This window comes from Vitis riparia, chromosome 18 (genome assembly GCF_004353265.1).
Source record: "Vitis riparia cultivar Riparia Gloire de Montpellier isolate 1030 chromosome 18, EGFV_Vit.rip_1.0, whole genome shotgun sequence".
Taxonomy (NCBI): Eukaryota; Viridiplantae; Streptophyta; class Magnoliopsida; order Vitales; family Vitaceae; genus Vitis; species Vitis riparia.
The window spans coordinates 1086041-1104684 of NC_048448.1; the positions used below are offsets into that span (position 1 = coordinate 1086041).

The 18644-nt window shown below is 35.5% G+C and overlaps 2 protein-coding genes across 10 annotated transcripts; one reads left to right on the forward strand and one right to left on the reverse strand.

Annotated features, from left to right (window-relative positions):
• Positions 1 to 795: 795 nt before the first annotated feature.
• Positions 796 to 13551, forward strand: LOC117906305 (pentatricopeptide repeat-containing protein At1g76280). 8 transcript variants are annotated; one of them, XM_034819286.1, is made up of 14 exons: positions 800 to 1038; positions 1142 to 1202; positions 1309 to 1378; positions 1495 to 1688; positions 2533 to 2640; positions 2988 to 3170; positions 6180 to 6704; positions 8511 to 8606; positions 8773 to 8946; positions 9465 to 9692; positions 9966 to 10109; positions 10213 to 10401; positions 11879 to 11998; positions 12919 to 13551. In XM_034819286.1, the coding sequence occupies exons 1-14, from the start codon at positions 1025 to 1027 to the stop codon at positions 13321 to 13323; spliced, it is 2511 nt and encodes an 836-aa protein (XP_034675177.1). In that variant the 5' UTR covers positions 800 to 1024; the 3' UTR covers positions 13324 to 13551. The 8 variants fall into 8 exon arrangements, with proteins under 8 accessions (XP_034675184.1, XP_034675182.1, XP_034675177.1 ...); XM_034819288.1 differs by having other exon boundaries at positions 1309 to 1366; XM_034819287.1 differs by having other exon boundaries at positions 1142 to 1196.
• A 258-nt stretch (positions 13552 to 13809) lies between these two features.
• Positions 13810 to 17976, reverse strand: LOC117906307. 2 transcript variants are annotated; one of them, XM_034819297.1, is made up of 7 exons: positions 17609 to 17976; positions 17170 to 17259; positions 16958 to 17038; positions 16668 to 16799; positions 15195 to 15413; positions 14686 to 14778; positions 13810 to 14244 (listed from the first exon to the last, which is right to left on the reverse strand). In XM_034819297.1, exons 1-7 carry the CDS (start codon positions 17828 to 17830, stop codon positions 14083 to 14085), a joined length of 999 nt encoding a protein of 332 aa, XP_034675188.1. In that variant the 5' UTR covers positions 17831 to 17976; the 3' UTR covers positions 13810 to 14082. The 2 variants fall into 2 exon arrangements, with proteins under 2 accessions (XP_034675188.1, XP_034675187.1); XM_034819296.1 differs by having other exon boundaries at positions 17170 to 17262; positions 17609 to 17974.
• Between the last annotated feature and the right edge of the window lie 668 nt (positions 17977 to 18644).

Below are 18644 nucleotides of genomic sequence, written 5' to 3' on the forward strand. Positions count from 1 at the left end.
CTCCCCTTTTAAAAAAATTAAATAAATACTTTAATAAAAGTAATTAAACATTAAATGATTTTTTTTTATATTACTTTGGGTTTTATATAAAAAAACACAAGATCAAACAAACTTTCATGTGGAAATCGAGACAACCCTGTAAATATTGTTTGTTTTAAACCCAAATAACTCTCACGATTTTAAACACGTATTGGGTTAAAGAATAATTCATATTTATATAATATGATAAACTTTATTATCTATCAAATGTGAGATATCACGGTTTTAATAAAATTATAAAAGAAAATTATCAATTTCTGAAAAAATATTTATGAAGATTCATATTATGGGTGAGCCTAAAAGAGTTTTCGAGTGATTTAAAAAGAAATCAAAATAATAAATTTTTATATAACTTTTTTCCTTGATTTATAAATTATGTTTTTAAAAATAGCTTGAAAATGACAATTGAACTTTTTTATAGAGAAATAAATAAATTTTGATTGTAACGTTTTTATTAAATAATTCAATTAAATAGGGGTTTAAATTTTCAATCATGAGATCGAATTTTTAAGTATGAATCGGACACGAAAGGTATCGAGTATGAACTCCTAAAATTGGTCTCCTATCATTAAAATTTTCAATTAAATATAGTATTTAATTTTAAATTCAATAATTTCGATAACGCAAAGTATTTAGTATAAATTCAAATTTCAATTGGGCTGGGCTCCGATTAATCTTTTTTCATGGGCTTTAGGGCCTACCTTTAGGCTCAGTCTGGCTTTTCTTGGGCTCGGTTCAGCCAGCCCCTCATGAAATTTCGGGCGGCGCCAAGAAAATTTCCGTTTGTTTCTATCGTACCCCAAGTTTCCCGAGAAAATTTCAGCTGTGTTTCTTCCTGCTGCCGAAACAAGTTTTCCGGTGATAGTCGAGAAGATAAAAATGCTTGACTTTATTTTCCGTCAACATGTGTTATTATCTTAGAGGGAAAAAAGAAACTCTGATTCATTTATACTGACAGTGCTCTGAGAAGAGAAATCCCAAAAGCATGCATAGATATGTGTAAGCATAATTTCTATCCTCAAATTTATAGACTGTGAGCATACAATGGCTTAATCTGAACATGCACTAACACCCGTTCTCTATATTTGATTTATCTGCACAGGTCTAGGGTTCCTTTGCGATCGATTTCTGACTCACTTTACTTATCAAAGTCATCTGTATACGTATTTTTATTTTCCTTAATTTATAGCTTTTGTATTTTGTTTTCACCGAGCCAAACCGAATTCAACACTTTGAAATTTTCTTTTTTGACAATTGATGTCCTCACAGGATCAGAAGAATCTCGTGAGAAAATTGGAATCATTGCGGACTTTTACAACCTCAAGAGGTATTGTTAAACGTATGTTTAGCTAGAGGACACAATGAAGGGATTCTCGAACATATAAATTTCTTTATGTGCCCTTTTGTCTGTAATTTGTTGGAAATCCTGAATGAGGGTTGGATCTTCATTTGCAGATCACGATTGCTTCGGGTATGGAAGAAAATCAATTACCAGGCTCTTGCAGGTGCAAATTGTTGATGCACTTCGCTCAAACGAGAGAAGCAGGGCTTCGAGTTTGCTTTCAGAACTTGGCCGTGGAAACTACTCCTTAAGAGCTGATGACTTTATTTATATTCTTGAACACTGCTCAAAATCACCTGATCCCTTAGTAAGCTGAAAAATGAATTTTTGGTTTGTTTTGTGGTATCCCAGGAATTCAATTTTTGGATCATTGTTTTCTGCTACGTGTAGCTAATATAACAGACGCATTGATATTATTGGGTATCTGGCTAGTTTATTATGTGTAATAAACTGGCAACAGTGGCCTTGTTTGGCCTTTCAGTACAATGTGCTATATTGTTTAACCAAATTAGGTCTGCATAATGAAGTTTAGCTACAATTGGCAATTTGGCAGGCTAGATGGGGTTGTGTTAGTGTGAGATTGGCTATGTGGAATTTGAGCCTTGGAATTTGAATTGAAGGCTCCTACTATGAATGAACAGTTTGATCCTTTATGTGCCAGTAGATTTGGACTTAAAGTTGACTATGTAGAACCCAAATTCATTTAATCTAATTCATAGAATCATAGTAAAAGCAAGAATTTCAATTCCTCAGAATTGGACTTCTGAATCAGATCTGTTCTGTACAAGGAAGCAACCAAGTTTGATTTTATTTATATGCATAAAAATGATTTTTTTAATGAATTAAATTTAGGGGAAAACCATGCCTTGCTGCCATTACATTTAGCCCATTCATGCTACTGCATTAGGAGTGCAAGGATGGCATCCTCTTATAATTTCTTATTAGTTTTTATTTTTTGCTTGAAGGACATCTCGTTCTTTCTCGTGCTAAATATTCCCTCCTTTAATGTCGTATTTCCTATGAAAAAGGAAAAAGGATGGCGTCCTCCATCTTTCTTGGCATACATGATAATATTTGAACTCTGATCCCAATGCAGTCAGTGGATACATCTTGGCTGTGACAGTTATGGGGGATTTTCCTTTTTCGTGCAGTTTGTCATGGAGATTTGGAGAATTATGGATGAAAAAGAGGTTCACGTGAACAATAGATGCTACATGCTTAGCATTCAAGCTCTCTGTAAAGGGGGTTACCTGGAGGAGGTATAAATGTATTCTATATTTTATTGTATTTTCTGTGCAATTTACTGTTTATGTATGGCTGATAATGACTGGTTCATGTCATTATTTTTTGACATCACAAGATAAATCCATGGAAACTGTGATTATCTGAGAATATCCCAACAAGTTGATCAATTAACTTATTGGGGAGAAGTAATTATTTGTTGATGCTATGAATACAATCTCCTGTTGAGCAGGAAAAAAAAATGTTTCGGATGGGTTTTCTAATTGAATAATATCTAGTTAGCTATTAATTGCTACTCTGCATCTTTATTTGTCTAACGCTGTTGGAATGCAATCACACTTATGCCTTCTTGCTTTACTTTCAGGCGTTTAATTTATTGAATTTTGTTGGAGAAAATCATGATATCCATCCTATTCTGCCTGTGTACAATAATTTCTTGAGAGGATGTGTTCAAATAAGGAGTCTACTTCACGCCAACCAATGCTTGGATCTGATGGAGCACCAAGTACTGGGGAAGAATGAAGTAACGTATTCACAGTTTCTCAAGGTGTGTAAAGAAAAGATTCTTAGTATTATATTGTTCTGATCTGTTTAGAAGCCACAAAGTGTTATCATGATTAAAATTGCGAACGCGTCATGACTGTTCATTTTTCTTTTGGTTGAGTTTTCAACTTTGTTTCTTGATGACGGAGGATATTTTATCATGAAAAACTGTTTCAATTGTGAATGTATTTTAAGTGAGTCTTAGTGCTTTGTCTTAAAAACCATCCTGTTGTAATGGTTTTACATAATGTTTTAAAATATGGTTAAAACATAATATTGCGCACGCATTTACTGTCACAAATTTATTTCATATGAAGCATGAAATTAGGTGTCACCTGATACCGTATGTACCAATACATATTGGTATCACTATGAAAGTGTTGTAGACACATGGTGTTACAAAATGGTTGGCATTCATATTGTCTTGGAATATGCAATCAAATATCAGGAAGTTAGTTTATGATACTTTTATGATACATTTCAAGTTGATTATTTGTTGTTGTTTCACACATTACTGATGGTTTTTAAGAATTATCTTCTTTTGGATATTGCTTTTCCATGTCACTGCCATTACTCAACATCAAACTTGTAAAATATCAATACTCTAGTTTTAGAAGGGTTGGCCAATATTTAAGATTGAAAATCTGCCTTTTGATATAGTATATTCTCCAAATGTGCCCTTGAGGGCTGGCTCAAGTTGTAAAGGGACGAGGAGGGTTTGTGGGGGGTTTCAGGTTCAAGTCCCGGTGGGAACAAAAAAATTTACCTATCAAAAAAAAAAAAGAAAAAAGTATATTCTTCAAATGTCTAAGGAGAGCAACTCACTTTCAAAGTTGTTGAGGAACTTAGAAGAATTTACAGGGAGGCTTGGCTTCTGGTTATCATTCTTAATTGTAAGTGTCTTAGTGTGTTGGCAATTCCTAGTCAAAATTTTCACTTGTATACGCATAGCTCAGATGCTTCGAACCCCCTCCTGGACTTTTATCACTTCAAAAATAGTTGCGATGAAGATAGCTAGATGAAATGGTAAGTAATCTGAGCTGGTGGATGGTTCAAAAATTAATCAACCACGTTTAAATTTGTTATATTTTTATTAAAAAAAAAAAAAAAAAAGATTTGAAGTTTAAGGGGTATCAAAACCTTTGCTCTAAGCCAATTGGCTTAAGGTTTGATCAATCCCACTTAAGGGTAATGGATTAATTGTTACCAAGAATGGAAATTTTATTTTCAAATTGATAGCTAGGAAAGGGAACTACTAAATGATACTTTGCTGCTCTTACTCCAAGATTTTTGTATTCTAATATTTTTAATGAAAATAATAATAATAAAATATCATAGTGGTAACAACTACTATTCTGGCATAGGATTCTAAGGCAATAGATTGATTCAGAAAGGGAGGTTGACTAAATACTGCACCGACTACCCCAACTTTCTTCTTTCATCCGCCTTAACCGGTTCACTTAAAGCGAGGGATGGTTGTCCAGGTCAATGGATTCTTTTCAGGTTTCAAGAAGGAGCTAACAAGAAACCTCAATCTGATATTGGACCAATCATGTTTCGATCACAATATATAAAATTTCATTTTTTTTTCTAAATTGATCTAAACCATTGCATTGGGTTTGAATTCTTGCTATTCAAACTCCTTTCCAAAATTAGGGAATCACAATAGTAAGAGCGGGGTGTGTCTCCTTGAGCTTCAAATTCTTTGTCAAATTGTGCATGCTTGTTTTAGTGAAAGTTTATTAGTATTTAAGTTAAATCTTGTTATAGTGGATTTATGTTTTTCATCAAAATGGGTTGATTTAATGTTGTTCTCCATCCCTACTCTCATTTATGGATCTTAAGAAGAGACTAAGATCATGTTTAAGGTGTTTCCAAAGGGGTTTTACATGAGAACTTTAGTTTCCTAAACTACTAGACAAGCAATCCATGAAAGGATTGGAGGTCTTAGGTTAGGTGAAATCTTGTACACTTTATTCTCTTCATAGTAGATGTTGCGATTTTGATTGACCCATAGTTTTTTTTAATCTCTTTTCATAGATTTTCCACATTATATCTTTGTGTCATTGTTTCTCATTTCTCTCAATCCTCTTTTAGTTCATTTTATGGTTGGAATTTCATACTTGTGGATAAGGGTTTATTTGCTATGTTGGGAGATTGCTGATATCATTTGCTTGTGGCTTGCATATATTGAATTGTTTGGGAGACCCTTGAAGCCTAGCTCAAGTGGTAAAGGGTTGGAGTAAGTTTATGGGAGATTCACTCTTTGAAAATTTTGTTAGGCACTTATTCATCTCCTTTCTAAGTTCAAGTCAAAACCCTTTACAACACAAATGAGTACAAACATACCCTACCAACTCTTACGCTAGGTACACACACTCACTCACTCACTCAACTTCACAACCTAGGTACTATAATTTCTACAACCAAAACCTAACAAAGAGTTAGTCCCACCCAAGCACTAATCCATAATTGAGATTCACTTACATTAATCATAGGCCCTTGAGGCCTAGTAAGTGATTAGGGTGGGGTTGTGGGAGGTTCTAGGTTCAAGTCCTAGTGGGAAAAAATGGCTTACCTATTAGGTGGGGAGGAAAAAGTCTTAATCATAGGAGTCTCTGGGAAATTCAGGGTTAGGAAATATTTCTTACTTTCTATTACCTTTAGAAAATGGATTTCTAAATGTTCCCATTACATTTAGGTAAAGCATCCTCATATTGCATTTATTCATTTGTTTTCTTATGCTGAACCTGTTACTTTGGCATTGTTTCTCATGAGTTTTGAAGTATTTAGAAAATTTTCTGTCACATTCTTTTTGTTTGCATATTGTCAAACTATCATATTTAAACTGGTAAATGTGCCACACTTTTTCTTTTTTTTTTACCGCAGTCAAAATTTTGTAATTGATTAAGCAACTGATTTTTATTTTTTTTTGCCTGTGTTTCATCTTGCCAAATTGTGGGGGGTGGAACTGAAATTAGTGTACATCATTATTATTCTAATTTTTTTTCAGCTTGCAGTTTTGCAGCAAAACCTGTCTGCTGCCCATAAAATTTGGAAGGAATATATGACATACTATAGTATGAGCATCATTTCTCTGCGGAAGTTTATTTGGTCCTTTACAAGGTTGAGCGATTTGGAATCGGCTTATGCAGCCTTGCAACATATGGTGGATTTGGTTTTCAAGGGAAGCATCTTTATCAATAAAAGTGCTGAAGGAAGGTTATGTTCTTCAAGATTGGACATTCCTATACCTAAGAATGGTGATATGGGTCTGAAGAGATGTATGGAGGAGAATGAACATTCTTTACCTTCTGTCTCTGATAATAGTAAGAAAATAGACTCTCATGCAAGTAATGTTGAGGACTCAACTATTTTTTATATGGGAAGTAAAGAAGATAAGGGTTTTGGCATAAATATGCTGGAAAAATATAAAGGCATGCCTGTAATGAAGGTTTTGAGGTGGTCTTTCAGTGATGTGATATATGCATGCGCACAAACTCAGAACCGTGGACTGGCAGAACAGTTAATCCTCCAGGTAGCACAACCTTTTTATGTGAAGTCTTGATTGTTTATATTATTGTGACATATTCTTAAGAGTCTAGCAGAAAAAACTATAAACCATGTTTGGGAATTTCCTCATTAAGATGGGCCAGCGCTCAGTCAAAGTGAAATTCCCAGATTATGGTAACATATCATTGAAAATTATGTTTTCCTGTGGGCTCGAGTCAAAATTAGGTGTCAGGCCAAGGTTGTTAAAGGCATACTTTAAGTGTGCCTAGGCTCAAGGTGCAACCACTCCTTAGCTATAGCGCTTTGCCTACCAAGGTGTACACCTTGTTGGAGAGGGGTGCTCGTGTATCTTTTCTTTTTTAACACTCTCATTCTTGAAATTTCTTCCTGTACATTGAAACTCTATATGATCACATTAGTTTTTTTGTTGGATGCTTCTTTTAAATGCTTGAAATCTTGAATTTTCTGTTGCTTGGATTGAAATTTGGATCATATTTCATAAAATTCACATGCACCCTAGGTTGGGCCTCACTTCGCTCAAGCGCATGCTTACATTATGTCTTATGCCTAAGTTTGAGGAGACTTTTGTGCATATTAAAGTGGACCTAGCACTTTTCAAAACTATGTATGGGGCATAATATGACGTTTAGGCCATCAGAAATGGTTGGAGGAACATTAGAACTCACTCCGGCTTCATCGTAGGGGATGGTACTAGAGTGAAATTTTGGAAGGACTTATGGTGTGAAAATCAATCTCTGGAAGATGCTTTCCCAAACTTGTTTAATTTAGCAGTTAACAAAGAAGGTTGGGTTGCTGATGCTTGGGAGGAGGATGGAGTTAGGGGCAGCTGGGGGCTACGTTTTAATAGACACCTAAATGATTGGGAGGTGGGGGAAGTAGAAAGCTTGTTAAGCAAGTTTCATCCTTTGACCATTAGAAGAGGAGTGGATGACTTGCTTTGGTGGAGAGAAAACAAGAATGGGACTTTCTCGGTCAAGTCTTTTTATGGCTCGTTCTCAAGGGGCACTAGACCTCCTTTCCCGGCTAGAATTATCTGGACACCTTGGGTTCCAACTAGGGCTAGCTTCTTTGGTTGGGAGATGGCTTGGAACAGGCTACTCACCATTGATCGCCTGAAGAGAAGTGGTTGGAACATCCCCAACAGGTGCTATCTATGCAAAAATGAAGAGGAAACCACAGATCACCTTCTTTTGTTTTGTGAGAAGGCTATAATGTTATGGCTTCTGATCTTCTCCCTTTTTGGGGTGGAATGGGTGATGCACTCCTCTGTTAGGAGGAACCTCTTGGGATGGCATGGTTCTTTTGTGGGCAAGAAAAGGGAGAAATCTTGGAGAGCTTCCCCTCTCTGCTTGTTGTGGACCATTTGGAAATAAAGGAATAGGAGGGCCTTCGACGATGTTGAGAGGAATGGCCAAGAAATTAAATCTACTTTTTTGTACACTTTTGTGAATTGGGCTAGGGTGTATATAGAGGAACACACTTTCTCTTTGATTGATTTTGTAGACTGGTTAGCTACCAAGTAAGGGACAGGCTTATTGCCTTATTGTCTTTTGTTCTTTTGTTCCCTGGTATACTCAGTATATACTCTTTAGCCTCTTTGGCTTTTAATAAAATTTTTCTTTACCTATCAAATAATAATAATAATAATATGACGTTTAGGCTCAGAACTGAACTTCCAGTAGCTTTCTTTTTTGTGCACTTCCTTTATACTTTTTCCCCCTTTTTCTGCAGGCACATGGTTTATACTCTATTTGCTACAATATGTTGCTATTGTTTTATGTACTAAATTAAGGGACCCATTTCTATGTAGATGCAAAACCTTGGGTTGGAACCATCATGCCATACATATGATGGCTTAATCAAAGCAATTGTCAGTGACAGAGGTTTCAGTGATGGCATGGAAGTGGTAAGTAGTACCAGTGTTGAAATAGACAATCATATTCAGGAGTTGTTTTACCCACTTGCTGCAAAAACTGTCTCATGGCCTTATTTTAATAGACTGCCTCCTCAACTTTCATTTTGACTGAGAAGTATGAGATTCTGTGTCTTTTATTCTTTTCGTGTTTCTGCAGTTAAAAACAATGCAACTGAGGAATTTGAAGCCATATGATTCAACTCTTGCTGCTCTTTCAATAGGTTCCAGCAAAGCTTTACAGCTGGATTTAGCAGAGTCTTTGCTGGATCAAATTTCCAGAATTTCATATGTTCATCCCTTTAATGCTTTTCTTGCAGCATGTGACACACTGGTGGGTTTATATTTTTGTAGACTGAAGCTTAATATCATCTTTAAGTCCATTCTTATATATCATCCTGAACAGAAAAGCATATTTTCTCGCATCTCAGTATTCAACCTCCATTCCTAATAAATTTGAACAGCCAATGAAGAAGTTGACCGTTTGCTAGTAACTGTTTGCTATCTTTAAATATTTTATGCTAACAAAACAGTGGTTTTTTGGTGCTAGTTTAGCATATGTTAATTGCCACTGATGCCCCATTTTTTAAATCTTGAGAGCAGCTCTTATTTTTTTGGCTCAATTAGTATTTATGTTCCACAGGGAGATTGAAATTAACTCGAAGCGGCAGTACAAGAACAGCCAAGATTAATATCTGACTGGTTTTCTGCAATTTGATTTCCTAAAAATGTTCTGTTGTACCTCTCTTAAAATGTTAAATTCTCTTCTTTAAGTGAACTGTTATTGTTGGCTCCTCTCTTAAAATGTTGAATTCTCTTATTTAATGCAAAGTTTGTTGCATAAATTTTCAGGATCAACCTGAACGTGCTGTTCCAATACTGTCTAAGATGAAACAACTGAAGCTTCAGCCAAATGTTGGAACATATGAGCTGCTATTCTCCCTATTTGGTAATGTGAATGCACCATATGAGGAGGGGAATATGTTGTCACAGGTTGATGTCGCTAGAAGGATAAAGGCTATAGAAATGGACATGATGAATAATGGCATTCAACACAGTCATTTATCAATGAAGAACTTGGTATGCCCCTATTCTTTGTGTTTGCTATTTATTTTTACTTTCTTTTGCTATAAATGTTCACAATATTGCTTCAACAATGTAATCATACAGAGATCAAACTTCTTTCTTTTTTTCTTTTTGCACTTCAACCTATTTGAATATACCTAGTGTGACCACATGTAGTTCACATTTATTATTTGCAATAGACCTATAGGATGATTCTATTGTAGATAGAGTTTCATTGTGTTATTGCTGGCATTCCCTATGACTTTATTCTCCTTTAATTCTCTTCAGCTGAAAGCCCTTGGAGCAGAGGGGATGATAAGAGAATTGATGCAATACTTACATGTGGCAGAAAACCAATTCTTCCGTACTAACACTTATCTTGGAACACCTATTTATAATACGGTGTTACATTCACTTGTTGAAGCCAAGGAAGTAAGTGCTTCACCAACTTTGTCAAATATTTTAGCTTTCCCATTAGATGTGAGTGTCTTTTAGCAATTTTTTGGCTACTGAAAGTGTTTTTGCATGAATGCAGAGTCACATAGCAATAGAAATATTCAAAAATATGATTTCACGCAGTCTTCCGCGAGATGCTGCAACTTATAATATAATGATAGATTGTTGCAGTACTATAAAATGTTACAAATCAGCTTGTGCTCTGGTTTCTATGATGATGCGTGATGGTTTTCTTCCATGGACATTAACCTACACTGCTCTCATAAAGGTACTGTTCTTGGCTCTCATAATCAGTGTTGATTTTGTTTCCATTCCCTGAAACTGGTGCAAACCATGTGTCATATATGTTTCTCTGGCATGAGGAATTGTTCTATTTCTACAGACTGATAGTAGTGGTCTTAGAGACATCAAAGTTACAACTTCATACCTGAAAATCCCATCATTCTATCAACAACTTATATGGATTCCTCAATATTCAGTTTTATTCCAACACACTCATACATGCAAAACTGAAGCAGAGGCTGACTCGGGAACTGGGACCTTGGGCTGGCAATGAACAAAGGGAAGTCTTGGTTTCCATTTCTTGCCTTGTGTGCCTGAAATTTCAGCCCTTGTTTTTTATAAAACCACCCTTTCAGGGATAATAATAAGGCTCTTATAAAAAAAATTTAGCTGTTATTTTTTATAATAATTTTTAGTTCTAATACCGATAGACCCCTTAATATCTCTCTCCATAATCAGTAAAATACATCTCATTCTCTTAAGTTTTGGTTAGTGAGTTGCAGTAGTGCACTTTATTCTGTATTTCGATACAAGTGCAATGGCCAATGAAGGCATACCATGTCAGCATGATTACGTAGTTATTTGATGAAGTACACCTACCAATATTAAAGATGAACCAAACCAATCATCAGTGGTTCTAGTCAAAATTCATGCCAAGCCTATTTCAATAAAAATCAGGCCCCACCATGTAAAGGGTTCTATTTAACTGAACTTGGTCTCCTGACTATTTGGGATTGCTGTACAGTTACCTTTTTAACCGCTTTGCCTCTATCTAAGGTCATATAGTCTCTTGTAGTTTCAATCCCACATTCTTTTGTGACTTCCCTGGATTTCCATAGCACCTTAAGTATAATTGAATTTCTCCTTATCATTGGACTCTGAAACTTTGTTGACTAAGCATTCCTGCCACCTTTCCTTGTATTGTCATCAGCTCAGGCTATCCCTGACTTCTGATAAATGCATTATTCAGGGTTCTACTCATCCATATTGTGCCTTTCATTTCAGTGCGGTTAAGTTAATGGCTTGTCCTTTGATGGACCAGGAATTTGTAGCATAAGAAAAGCATGGCCATCCTCATGGTTGTATTAGAATATGTCATCATTTTTTTTATTTTTTTTCTCATTTAAAATGTTCTATAGTTACATTCGAAGGATACTTGCCCCTGAGTCAGTTCAGCCACTGACAGATCAATGTAATATTTGCAAATGATTACCTACTGATTTGACTTTATTCTATTTGAGGATGAGAAATCCAACAGAAATGATAATTGGATGGACTAGTGCACATGCTAGTGTTTAGTGTTTCTGTTGCATGAATGCATCTTGATTTTGTTAAGGTAAAGTTCCTGATAATTCAGTTTCCTAGTGGGGGGTACTGCTCAATATTTAATTGACATTTTAAAGGACATTTAAATTGATTTTGGAATTGGCAGTTTTCTTATTATTAAGTGGATTGTGTGTCAGATTCTTTTAGAGCATGAAGATTTTGATGAAGCATTGAATCTTCTAGATCAAGCAAGATTAGAAGAAATACCACCTGATGTACTGTTATATAACACTATTCTTCAGAAAGCATGTCTAAAGGTAATGGTTTTTTTATTTAATCTGGCTTCTATGTAGTATCTAATTTCTTTAATCTGCCATTCTAAATCATCTCTCTAGTAAAGAAACTCTAATACGTGGTCTGTCAACATTTTTTTCCCAATTTTTTTTTCTATAAACTTAATTCCAATCAGGAAAAAAACATGTTAGGTGTAAAATAACATTTAAATGAAAGTAGTGAGAGTGGAGAAAGGTTCCTGGGGCCTGCCTCTGGTGGCAAGGGGTTGGATGGGAATGAGGGATGCGTTTACCATATATATATATATGGAACTTGTACCTATCCTTTGTTATTCGGTTAGGGATGGGTTTAAGTGCATAACACTTATTTGTAGGGGATTCATGTTTGTGCCAGACACATTCCATATCTTAACATGGCTTACACACTTGAACATGGGTCTGAACCTTTAAAGAAGGATGACTTCTATACGATTGTTTGTGTTTATCTAGAGATAATTTCAAAGCGTTTGTCTGGAAGGGTCTGGGAGTAAGAATCTTTTCTGAGTGCCCTATTTCAAGTTTCATGTTTGAATGATTGACAATGTTGTGTGAAGAAAGCCTAACTACGAATTTGGTAAAAAAAAAAAAAAAAAAGAGTTTTCAGCCTCCCAAAAAACCCTGTTGAAATAATGGTTTTCTAGTTTTGAGTGTAAGACAGCCCTGTTAATTTTACTCTGAAAAAGAGAAGAAAAGCTTGTTTTATAGGATCAATTTCAATATTAAAAGTAATAGACATTATTACAGGGACATGAGCTATGGGAGTGTTCAAACACTCCCATAGTTTGATTTACTATGTTTTACGTTTGCAAAAGTAAAACATGTTACAGATGCTCCGATAATTGTGTTTATGATACTTAATATTTTACCAATCTCAGTATTACCAACTGGTGAAATGATTGTTTCAGGGAAGAATCGATTTGATTGAGCTTGTTGCTGAGCAGATGCACCAAGAGAAAATCCAGCCCGATCCATCAACCTGCTACTATGTGTTCTCTTCCTATGTGGACGGTGGTTTCTTCAGCACGGCCCTGGAATCATTGCAGGTTCTCAGTATGCGTATGATTTCTGAAGACAATAGCACTCTTGAGGAAAAGAGAACAGAATTGGAGGATTTCATCCATTCTGAAGACAAGGATGCAGAATCTCAGATCCTCCAGTTTTTTAAAGGTTCTGACGAGAATCTTGCTATTGCACTTTTAAATTTAAGATGGTGTGCCATATCTGGGTCCCCAATTTCATGGACACCGAATGAAAGTTTATGGGCCAGGAGACTTTTGAATAGTCATGGTTCCAGAAAAAGAGCATCCTGATAAAGTTGCGATGGATTTTCTGCTCCTAATCCCAACTCCAAACTGAATCAATTCCCATCGGTTTTGTTCTTAGGGGGCCAACTCGTTTCATTGTTGTCATATTCATGGAATTTCTCCTTCAACAAATGACAATTTCAAGTGGATAGTGGGAAGTGGGAAGTGGAAGAGCTTCTACAATTTTCATCTTGATAAATAAAATCCAGCTGATCTCCATTTTTTTTAGATTTATACACAATCCCAGAAAGTTGAGTCAAATAGAAGAGCAAGATCTTTCATACCGTAGGGCATGAGAATGTATTTCTGGAAAATTCTCAGAAAATAACCCCTTTTGGTGGAGTGGATTCCAGTACCAATTACACAATGTACATTTGGAAGTCCAATTACAGTTTTCGGTTGCATGGAATGAACTTGCTATGAAAATCACATAATATTTTATCATCCCAAAGTCTCTTTTTATCAAAATCCATAAATTTTAGACTCATGGCGTAGCGAATTAATCACTTGTTGAATGATTGTTGAAAGGATGACATACTGAGCTATTACAAGTGGAACACTAACTTATGCCTAATAATTAGGATTCAACGTTGGATGAATAATTTCCTCTGATCATTTTCTAACCAAACAGAAAAATTGTGTTTTCCCAAGCCATTGGTCATCAGTGCATTGAGCCTGTAGCTACTTGCTTTCAGGTACAATATAATAACTGGACCAGCCTGTCAAATTGGATCCTCATAATGAAGTAAGTCCCAAACCATGTCGTTAAACATTCTCTCCAGGTGGCAGCTCTGCAAGTTTGGGAGGGGTTCCGAGTACTCGTTCCATATCAAACCGAACTTCAATGTTGCGAATGCTGTAGCCAACCATCATTAACCAATAAAGTAGCTTGGCAAGTTCTGGAGCACTCGTCTCTGTTACACTTGTCTGCAGAAGAAGGTACAAGAGTGAAGAAATGTCAGTCAAATATCAAGCTGATATTGAATGACAATCCTCTTCAGAAAAAACCAAACACTCAAGTGTAGAGGAAAAATTCATGATTCAAAATGCTGAACATCTTCCATTTTCTTGATGTGACAACAACTCCCATTTAATTCAACTAAGAGAGGCCAATTGCCAAATCTACCAACACCGTCCAGACAAAGATTCAACAACATTCTAATTGATGTTGAGAGTTAGTAAATTGCAATGTTCGGTAAATCTCTAGCCAAGTGCATTTATAACTATCCTTTCCTGAAACTAATTTTGCAAATTTTTTAGCAAATTGATGACTAGTGGCATGGGAACTATGTCAAAACAGGGATTTAAATGAATGTAGAGAATCCAAAAAGGTGAGTAAAAATAATAAAGCATAATACAGTAGCAAACCTTCATTTGACCAGGATCTGAAACAGCCAAAAGGCGCTTTATGAATGTGTTCATCGCCAGCACAACATCCTCTCCAGCACTACTTGTCAAATCCTTCACAATTTTAGACAAGAAAATTAACTATTGAAATGCACACTATGAAAACTTAATGCTGATTAATATCTTAATGGAAAGAAAAATCACCAATGTATAAACAAACTATAGTAACATGTACAGAGAAAACCATGTGGCAAGAACACTTCTGAAAAGGGGCACCTGTGTTGAACTATAATAACCCCACGTCCAGAAACAGAAACCTCCTTAATCATGTTTAGAATTCTAGAATGATTTTCCTCACTTCATGGAAATATTTGGATATGACCATTTTGCTATACTAAGAAAGCTTTTGGAAAAAAAATTATCACACATATTGGCCAGCAGAAACTTCAGCAGTAATGCACTAATTGCACTTCAACAATAAACACAATCCAGGATTTTTTGAGAAAAAAGGGTTAGACAGTTTTCCCTACTTTCAAATTTTGGGGCTCAAGAGACTTGAGATATTCCAACAATTCATTTTGTCCATTAGCAGATTTTCTTCCAACTTGACGGTTCAGTTCTTCAACTTCTGCTTCAAGTAACTCAATGTACTTCACAGCATCTATTTTCTCAAGACCAGAGACATTATTCCATCGGATAACTTCGCCTGACACATTCTTTTGTGTGCCTGGTGCATAATCCTGATCATCCTGAAACACTCACAGGAGCAAGCAAAGTACCACATCAGATAAAACCAAGGATGGAACCTGTTCGACACTTCTCTGAAAACAGATAATTGGAGATTTACACTATGGAGCACATCAAATAAATGAAATGAATGCATCACAGTCCATTGGTTTTCTAAAGCAAATGACCATGAAAAACACAAGGCCTTCAGCAATATATAAATGTAGAGAGAGCTGTTAACAGATTTAAATCATGATCATAATACAAGCTCGAGCAGTAACTCACATAAATGGATATATATACAGGCAACATATAAGCATGGAAAACATGCACTGCTCTAGGAAAACAAAGTGTTACGATTCAAGGGGTATGGAACTTATGTAAATGCTCCCTCGTATATACTTTATTACAAAACATTCAACATATAAAGAAAAGGAAAAACAAGGATATTCCATTGAATGCCAACACTTGAATACTGTATGATCTATATACCAGGCACATGATGTAAATGTTCACCTACCGAGACTAAACACTAAATATGCCGAGTATGAGATCCACAAGGCATGCATCTCATCCTACTTGGATGATATAAAGTCACGCCCTTGGCCTAACTAAAGTGGTAAAGGGTTGGGATGAGCTTGTGGGAAGTTCCATGTTCAAGTTCTAATGAGGACAAAAAAAATAAAAATAAAAAAGGATGGCATATAGCATCTAATGGATTAGGTGAATCTTTTTTGTAAAAATATAAAGACACCCACGTCCATGAATAAAGTTTTTCAATTGAACTCTGAATCCATTAGTGGCGATTGTAATGCCCAAAATATCATTTTTGGGGTGGGATCCATAACAAAAACCTCTCATAATACCGTAAAGTGTACAAAGTTTGTAGAATCACATATTATGCAGGTAGAAAGACCCTACCTGATTCCATATGTAAAAGGTATGGATTTTTACCTTTTTAGTTGTTTATTGTAGTAGAGGATTCCCTCATTCTGGGGCTATATGAGTGAAGAGCAGACTCGGGAACTCATAAAGTGTCCATATTGAGAGTGGTAGTGTAGGATGAAGACATGAGTGTACCTTTTCATTTGTCTGACCACCTTAGTTACATGCTAAGACATCCCCCCTTGAGGGAGGTGACAGTGTGGAGTAGGATGGTGTATAGGGTTCCAGACCCATGGGTGTCCCTTTCGAGATTGGTAGCACTAGCAGCACAACTCTTTTCTTGTCAAAAAATATTCATCAAAAAGAAACCAAAAAATAAAAAGAGAACATACTTTTTTCTCTTGTACTTCAGGAAGAGCAGCCTGCTCCAAACTTTGTTGCAGTTCCAACCTATATTGAGCATTCTTAAACATATATCCAGTCATCATAACACTGTACATGAGCTGGGCAAGATTTTCAGCAACCTGAAAGGAAAACCAAGTGAATCCAAATTATAACATACACGAAGGTTGGAAACCCATTACATCAGATTAATACAAAAAATATGAACACAAAAACAAACCGGCATTAATCACTTATAACTCCTCTGAAATCCATGTTCATGAGATAGTAGCAAACTTACCGTCGTTACTGTCACCGCAAAAAATTGTGGGGGTAGTGTTCCAATCATATTTGTTACAGTTTGGCGCATTGCATCAACCACCTGAGGAATAACCATGAAAGATATATCATTTCTAGACATAAAAAGGTAATAGCTTATCTGGGTGTTATTTAAGTTTATCCAATGCAGCAGTGTATAAGGGATAATTGGCATTAGGAAGGCAGGTTGCAGACCTGTTGGGGTGCTCTCTTCACAAACAATTCCATGAATTCTGGCTGCACATTTTTTACATACTCCAATAGAATATCCCTCCTGCTTTTTGGCTGCTGATTTCAGACAAGGGGATTTAGACCTCCAAATCAATTATATATTCTTTCCAAACAAAGTATTTCCAGTTCCCTGGTTCCAAGTTAAATTGAGCAACAAATCCCAAGTTATGCATGGCTTAGTCATATAGAATTTGGGCATTCAAAAATAAAGCCAAGAGACTATTCTCAAACCAAGGGCGTCAATATAGAAAGACCCAAGGAACCTTTTGCTCCTGCATCGGCTGGAAAATGACAAAGCTCATAGCTTTTTACAACATTGCATACAAACTGCCCATTACCATCATTCCACCCCAACAAACAAATCAAACAATCTGGAAAAAAAATGGAACACGCAGATACTTACAAAAGAGCCGTTAGGGGGTTTGGAATCGTTGGCGTTTGAAGAATTGTTCGGAGGAGATTCGAAAGACTGGGCTCTCAAAGCGAATCTTCCTCTGCTCTTCCTCTTCCTCGGGAAGCGGATTGAAGAGTACAGCTGAGAACGATTCAATACGAGAAGAGGCGGAGAGGAAGAAGACGAAGATTGAGACACAAAGGAAGAGGGTTTCGCTATTAGAGAATACATTTGAGCAGTCTCTCTCGCAAACTACCAATTCCTCGCTCTCTTTCTAAAACCCTATTTCGCCATTAACGATAAATACAACTCAGGAGAGAGCGAGAGGACGAGGCTTGAGGGTTTTCACGAAGAATGGTGAGGTTGCTTATAGATTATAGTTCGCCATACATTCCTTCTCTTGTCGTCTGAGCCGTTTATCTCGATTACTTTGACCATTTTTGTCTATCTGCTCGTACCGAATTCCTCCGTCCTAACAAAAGAAAATGGCATATTATCTACCTTCAGTGCTGTTCAAAAACACTTTTGAAACCGGTTTTTAAAAAAACACGGGCCCCTGCTCGGAAATTATTCTTAAAAGAAGATTTAAAATAATTTACTGTTGTTCAAAACAAAAAATATATATATAAAAACCGTTTAGTGATTAAAAAAAATAATTAATTAAAAAAAACATAATGTTTTAAGAAAATATTCTTATTTTTTATATTATTAAAATAATAATTATATAATATAGATAATATTTAAAAATAAAACTATATATGTATATATATATATATATATATATATTATATATATATATTATTTTTAAAACATTTTAAAAAATAAGTGAATAGCATTTCTCATTCAAAAAAAAAACTACTTTTAAAAACTGATTTTCATGATTGTTTTGAAAACCACTTTTTAAATAGACATTAAAATATGTTTAGTAATGTTTTTAAAAATCACTTTCTAAATAAAAGTAAATATTTTTAAATTTTTGAAAAATAAAATGCACTTCAAATAGTTGGTAGGTAATTCTTTGGAGCATACATCTCAATATATCATT